Source organism: Hippocampus comes, unplaced genomic scaffold, assembly GCF_001891065.2.
Source record: "Hippocampus comes isolate QL1 unplaced genomic scaffold, H_comes_QL1_v1.1 scaffold158, whole genome shotgun sequence".
NCBI classification, from domain to species: Eukaryota; Metazoa; Chordata; class Actinopteri; order Syngnathiformes; family Syngnathidae; genus Hippocampus; species Hippocampus comes.
Genome location: NW_017805548.1, coordinates 2,166,967 through 2,174,580, shown reverse-complemented (window position 1 = coordinate 2,174,580; position 7,614 = coordinate 2,166,967). Strand labels below are relative to the sequence as shown.

Genomic DNA, 7,614 nt, shown 5'->3' with positions numbered 1-7,614 from the left:
CGGCGGACCGGCGGTTGGGGACCCCTGCACTAAGGAACTGATCTGTGGTACACGATACATTGCTTTCCCTGTTGAAAAAGTAGAACATACTTGTTGTTTTGACTCCAGTCACAGCCAAAAACTGCAGCAGGATGTTTGTACTTATGAAGGATTTTACCATCAATGGTCCGAATGATACTGTTAAAAAAAAAAAAGTACATATCAATTTGAGATAAATATGGAATCAGGATTTTAGCTCAATAACGGTACATGTATACTGTACTGTAATATAATAATTTGAAAATAAAATGACCACTTACCAGAATCCATCACCACTACAGGTTGCAATTCGCTTTGAATCTTTGTGACTCCAGGATATGCAAAATATCCCATTTTTACCATGCTGGAGGAGGATAAGACAATCATTTAGAAAGGGTCACAATTTTTTAACTGTTACATAGACTTCAATCGAAACCAGATAATAACTGATTTGACCTGGGGAAAGGTAACTGTTTTTTTTTTTTAAATCCAAACTCTCCCATCTGTCCATATCATGTCCACGCGCAATATACAGTATAACATACAGCAACGTATAATGGGAAAGAATGAGATTCCATTCTAAATCTCCACATTAGGCCCACACATATAAAACCTCCTCCCCTAAAATTGGACGCATTCTCAAGAAATATGAAAAATAAACAGAAATAGTGAAGCAAGAAACCTCATGAAAGCGTGTGATTATTTTTCCTTTCCTGATGTCCCAAATGAAAGCTCCATTGCGTGATGTTGCTCCTGCGATGCAGTTTAGGTCACCTTCAAAACACACAAGTAGAATTTACATTCTTTTGTTAAAACTGAGAGATGTTACTGAATTGGGCTGTACACGGGTAAGTGTGGGTGTGTGCTTGTGTTTGTACCTGGAGCCCAGGACAAGGAGTAAACCACACCTTCATTGCCAGGGGAGGTATAGACTGCAGTCAGTGTGTTTGTGTCCCAGATTTTGATGGTTCCATCAAAACTAGCTGTGGCCAACAAGTTTGGGTCATCGGGCTTAAATTTGCAGTCAAAGATGGTCTCGACATGGCCCTGCAAATGGAAGACGGTCATGAATTCTCCTAAAACGCAAAAGATGTTTCGTGACTTCAAGAAAATATTTTGTGTTTTCCGCCAAAATATAAAATGTAAGTTCTTTCGTGAAAATACCAGGTCTCGTAGAAAGTCCCACTTCTTTGCACCCATGTCATAGAGTCCTACCCCTCCATCCATAAAACAGCACACTGCATGGCCAGGAGGCAAAGAGAAGGACTGGTTCTGTGACAAGGTTGGGGGAGGTACTGCCTCACTAGTAGAGCTGGTGTGCTGGCTTTTGCCAGAAGAACAGGCGCTCTGAGCTGTAGACAGAGGTGGCAGATTCAAACAAGTTCTTACACATTCTACAGGTGTGTATCAATAAATTCGAATACTGTGGGAAACTTCAAATGGACATTTATATTTCAGTTGTTCAATTCAAAAAGTGAAAGTCATATGTTATATAGACTCGGCGCACACTTATTTTTTAATATTTCATAAAAGTCGATCAAAAATATTGTTCATCTAAAAATGTTGGCCTCCTGAAAGTATGGTCATTAGTCAATACTTGGTTGGAGCTTCTTTTACAATACTAACTGCATTATTTTTATTTTAGGTTAAATGTTCTGGAAAGTGCTTTGTTGCGGTCACAGCTGTTGTGTAAGTGCGATACAAAAAAGATATATTATTGTATTGCATTTTATCAATGCGTACGGCATGTAGGCAATCATCCTACCACTATGCTTGGGTGTTAAGTAAATTTGATAACAACTAAGAAAATAAGAGTACAGTTCCACATGAAACAATGTTTGCTCCCTTGTAAAATTATTATTTTTTTGCATAGTTCCCCCACTTTAATGCTTAAGATCATCAATCACATGTAAAGATCAGACAAAGTAAACATAAAATAGCTTTTTTAAATGAGGATTTTATTTATTAAGGGGAAAAAAAGACTATTCAGAGCTACCTGGCCCTGTGTGAAAAAAGTACCTGATTTGACCCCCCCCCCTCCCCCCACCACCTTTTAAATCATGAGATTGACTGTGGTTATTCACATTTTTGGGAAAGCTGATCGAATTTTCACTGACCACACGCAAGCCAAATTTTCTCCAATCAATCAAGAAATCACTAAAATAGAAATGAAGAAATGAAGTTGACCAAAATATCTCAAAAACATGAAACAAAATGCCTCAATCCAAAGGAAATCAATCAAAGATGAGAAATAAATTAACTGACATCTGCATATGCACCTGCATATGACATGGCGTGCATATTTATTCCTCAAGGTCCACAATTCTCAAACTGTACCTTTCTTTGCAAGTGGAGAGTTGAGGACATGCAAAGCATGAAAGCCCGTCTTCTTTAGTTTAAAACTATCCAAAGGAGTAGAGCGAGACACATTCCATATCCTCAATACCCCAACCTGGGAATCTGGAAGAGACAAGGTTGTGCTAAAAATGTGTTTCTCGAAAACGAGCATCACCTGCCCTCTTAGGGGCCCATTCTTCCGTTGGGTCCCCAATCTCCCATGTGCTTGAGTAAGAAAAGGCAAATACCGCAGCGCACTGTTTGATAGTGTAGATTCTCCAATTGACTCAAGTGTGCCACTCAGAAAACATTGGCAGTCTGAACTGTCAGAAAAAAGGTGATAATTTTGTATCTTTTAGGGCCCATTGGAAAGTCAGTGGGGCAGTACGCTCAAGGGTACATCTATTGTAAATATTATTCCGTGTCTCATCAGACTCATCAATAACAAAATGAAAGCAAAGCCAATTGGGACAAAAAAATACCTGCAAAGTGGTAACCTAACCTCAGGAGGACACACTTCACTCAAACTCTTGATTACTCCAGACAGGAATCTTAGTCTGAAACTATCACTTAGAACAGTGTTTTGAGAAAGAAAAAAAAAAAAACAACAACACTTGTTAGTGACTGTGGCAACGGAAGACGGTTTCTTCAGCCGCGTGGAGCCAATTGATAGTTCACTCATAGACTCCATCCGTGCTAAGGGTACAATTGTAGGCATAATTGAACCAAAAACAAGGCAAAATGTCAAATGCGGGTTCGCCAACTTGTACATCACCACTGACTCCCAAATCAAGACGGGTTGATCAGTGTCACAACACAGTTGATTCCCACGCACATTCCAGGTCATAAAGCAGATCAGAAAATGGATGGATGTATGGATGTTCCAACTTATTAAACACAACAGAGTTTCAGGACATCAAACAGATTGTGTAACGAGAGTCTTTTATTGAATTTGCAGAATCAGGAGGTCATCCCTATATCCTTATTTTTTAATCCACTTTTTTCTCATGGGGGTCGCGGGCATGCTGGAGCCTATCCCTGTTAGGGTGGTTCTGTTTGTGACCAACAGGTGGCACTGTAGGGCTCTTCCTGCAGTGGCACACCTGTTGGTCAGTGTGTCATTAGTTAGTGTTTCTGTGAAAAAGACTCCCTGCCCGACCTGTCAAGGTCGGGTCATTGAGTTTTGTCACTGTGTTTGTCTTTGTGTCCGCCTTAGTGTATATTTTTTATTAAATACATTTTGTTCAGTCCACCCTGCTCCTCCTTGCCTTCCTGCTTTTTGGGGTCCTACATTACCACCTCGCAAAACCTCTAACAATCTCAGCTGTCTTCGGGCAGTCGGCAAGGTACACCCTGACCATGTCAGGGAATTCACCCGGACAGCTTGAACTTTGAATGAAAAGACTCGACTCGACTCAGGAACAGATTGTCTTTTGCTGATCAGTAAAGGGGGCGAAGTTCCTCGAAGGCAGCACAAGCTGTGTTTGCCACTCAGATCGAAACCCCACCTTCGCACCCCCATTGACCACTTTTTATTCACAGGATATACAAATTACAATTAACGTATCAGAAAAACATTCCTCCTTATTTGCATGTCGCACTTCCCAGCCCAGCCCACCGATACGCCCCTCAGTGGGCACCTGGAGGCCAAAACATCTCCCGGTAAAAACAATGGATACCTTGTTAATTCAATGGGTAGATTTCACATGAATTGAGACACTGTAACAAACAAAAGGACATCTTATCGTGCTGCCCGCCCGAAGTTGAATCTTCCTGTCTGTATTATCAATTAACAAGCGCCTTGGCTCCATTCAGCTCGAGTTGGCCCTTTTTTCTGTGTGCTCCATTGTGTGCAAGCTGTGAGAACATAAGCGTTCGAGGTCAATCAAGCATATACCAAAATGAAACTTTTAAACATGATAACATTGAGTTTGTCTTTTTCCATCACCTTGTTGCCAGCCAATCGCAGGGCACACATAGACAGACAAACAACCATTCGCCTCACAATCACACCTAGGGACAATTTGGAGTGCCCAATCAACATGCCATGCATGTTTTTGGACCGGGTCAGATGTCATGTTACTTTCTTTGTTTCCGGGATTTGCATGAGAGGCGTACCTAACCGCCTCTCATTATCATATTGTCTCTATATAATCTCATGAATGTGTTTCTTCTACGCTTCCTGATTCAAATCTGGACCCCTCAGGAGCCCGAATCGATTCGTAAACTGCAGAAAATAAATTAAAACCCTTCGAAGGAACTCTACATCGCCTCCAGCCTTTATTTGGATTACCAACATTCTCCTCGTCCGAAATTCAACGAACACGCGGGGAAGAGGAGGCCGCTCTGACCCCAACAAAACCCACCCAGAGAAAACCCACGCTGGCATGGGGAGAACATGCAAACTCCACATAGGAAAGCCGGAGCTGGAATCGAACCCTGCACCTCTGCACTGTGAGAAGTAAAACTACTAATCACTATTTAAAATCGCATATTCAGTTTAAATTCATCTCTCCTTTTGTTATTTATAATTTTATCTGTGGTTTTATTGTTCTTGTTTTGGTTGTAAAGTGTCCTTGAGTGTCTTGAAAGGCGCTTATAAATGAAATGTATTATTATTATCATCATCATCATCATCATTATTATTATTATTATTATTACTCTAAAAAAAGAGGTTGGGGTTAGAATTAAGAAAAATCCAAGAGTTTAACCTATATATTTTTTTAAACTCAGTTAAGGTAAGGTTACGATGAGGAAACACAAAATTACTGGAGTGACGTTGCTCTAACGGCCAGAGCTGGAATCAGGAGCCAGTTCATGTGGTAGCCAGTTGAACCGTAACACTGCAGCCTACACATCATGCTAAAATAACCTATTCATGGCGAACCTACTGTAATCATGGTAAAATAGGCGAATCACGACAGGTCCAGAATTCTTGGCTCCAGCGATTGACCAATCAGAGCTGTTCACAGCAAACTCATGCTAGCATGACAGTAGCCAGTCACGGCAAAATAACCACTGCCTAATGAATACCCATGTGTAGCTAGGTGAAGCCAACTGAACCTTTAGTTATTAATTATAGCATATAACATAGCGTTGCCCGCTAACCATGTTGCTACGAGGATGTAAGTATACACTCATTTGCCAAGAAGTCTCATGCAAGTACAGCTTTCAGGTCCATTAAATAAAATGGAATTGCCATCTATTGGTGAAGTAATGGAATGCAACTACCTAAGTTCGAAGCGCGTGCAATTTAACACTCGCACCATAGTGCCGCAGAGAAACCAGATTTTGCAAGCCTACCACCTATTTCTTCAGCAGCGGTGCAAGCAGAATGCCATCACAAACAACTTCTAGTCTTCACTTAAGTGCCAAAATAAATGCATTGCATCTGTTACACATGCTGATCCAACAAATTTGTGACCGGGTGTCTCCTTCGGGTATCCGTAGCAGAAAGATGGCAGTGAAACATGTCAGCCTGATCTAAGGCAGCCACGACCCATGTAGTGTTATTAGCCATTAGTAGACCTACACTTACATAAAAAAATGTACGTTTGTTTGTTTGTTTTATTGTTTATTGAACATATTAAATATACAATACAACAACAAATTGCCAAAAAGTGAAGGCAAGCAAGTTATAAAAAAAGGAAAAGAAAATAGTCATCATCACAAATTATACTGTATGTTCAAAGGAGTAGGAAGAAGTAAAAAACGTATCTAGTCCTACCCCTTGTTATATAATATATGAATTTATCATTTTTCAATACAGAAAAAAAAGAAAAAGTCTACATATCAACAAATGCTTTTACCCATATGTGTGCTATACTTATCTATTTATACAACTTTCGGTTTGTTATACATACTCATTCTAGCACATTTATATGTCGATTTTCTCATATTCACAACGGATACTGCATTTCATTTCATTTATCAATGTAATTCTGATGTATTTCTGTATTTTATGAATGTATCAAATTTTATCAGCTTAATTCTGATTTGTGTAGTTTTCTTGTACTACTCTCTTGAATTTGTTTTTGAACTCAGCAAGCGAGTTACTCATTTTCAGGTCAGTTTCAAAATTATTCCACAGATTTACACCTGTGACAGATATACGTTGATTTGACACAACATAGTTTTGTGGCATTTTTTAAATGAATGAACATTGAAATTTTTTTTAATCTTCCCATTTTAGCTGGATTTAACATGAACCTTTTTACAGTACATCTACATGTGTTACTCACGGCAAATGTGTCTCCTCTATTTGCTATTCGAAACAGCTGTGAGCCAAGATGTCACACCCCTTCCGACATCCCCTCCAAGGCAAGGGACAGTCGATAGTCACTCCCTGGTGGAGGACGCCAGCTCGAAGCTGTGTTGAATTCACTTTTTAACCAACATATGTGTTCAAAAATCAAGAGGGCTGTATTAATAATAAAAGAGAATAATATCCAGTGGCTGTTTGTAAAACTATGCTTTTTCTACCATGTTACTTCGGTAGCAACTAGCTAAGGAGGAAAAGAGGAGGAAGGGTGAAAAACTCCGATAAACTTAATTACTGGTAAAAAGAAAAATGACCATCCTTCACTGCATTGGCCCTTTGTGACTTTTACAATGTATAAATGTTTCTCACAGTCAACAGAATGGCAAACAAATGACCCGAATATAAATATCTTCAAAATCGCAAAAAATGCTTTAATGGGTAGAAAAATCACAGAAACTAGTCCCGAGTGGGCGATCATAGATACCGGTCAGCGGTGTTTTCCAGGTCTGGGTCGCCCATCCTGCAAGCCAATCATTGAACCACACTGGTTTGTGCCCTAACCCTACCACATAATGGTACATATACCCCTTTGATAGTTTGGACCATTAATCTACCCTTTTGAACCATAAACAGTACTTATTTGTATCTAGGGGTTCAATTTTAAGCCCTTGTAAGGTACATAACAAAAAGTTGCACCAATAAGTACACCCAGCAGTACCCTTATTTTCTGACAGTGTGGGTGGAGACACTTTACATCAGGGCGTGGCGCTGACAAATCTGTCAGTGCATGCATTATGAAGTGTCTTTTGGCCTCCGCATTTCGGAGGCAGTACTAAGGTCTAGCGCCTCTCAAAGGCAAAAACATCATATTCGACGTTTTGAGGCATTCCTCATAGTCAGGGGGCCATAACTCATATTGGAACTTATGTTGATACCTCAGGGTACAAGCCAACAACCTCTCCAGTTTCAATCACTGGCTCCTCATTAAGGAGTCCTCA

General features: G+C 40.0%; 1 protein-coding gene across 2 annotated transcripts in view; it reads right to left on the bottom strand.

The window, feature by feature from the left end:
- The window catches only part of wdr17 (WD repeat domain 17), a 55,158-nt gene that overhangs the window by 36,676 nt on the left and 10,868 nt on the right, over positions 1–7,614 (bottom strand). For both annotated transcript variants that reach the window (XM_019879677.1, XM_019879678.1), the window contains exons 7-12: positions 2,356–2,478; positions 1,183–1,370; positions 897–1,065; positions 701–792; positions 300–382; positions 91–177 (exon numbers count right to left, since the gene is read on the bottom strand). In XM_019879677.1, the coding sequence (XP_019735236.1) occupies positions 91–177; positions 300–382; positions 701–792; positions 897–1,065; positions 1,183–1,370; positions 2,356–2,478 (742 nt within the window). The remainder of the gene's footprint in view (positions 1–90; positions 178–299; positions 383–700; positions 793–896; positions 1,066–1,182; positions 1,371–2,355; positions 2,479–7,614) is intronic.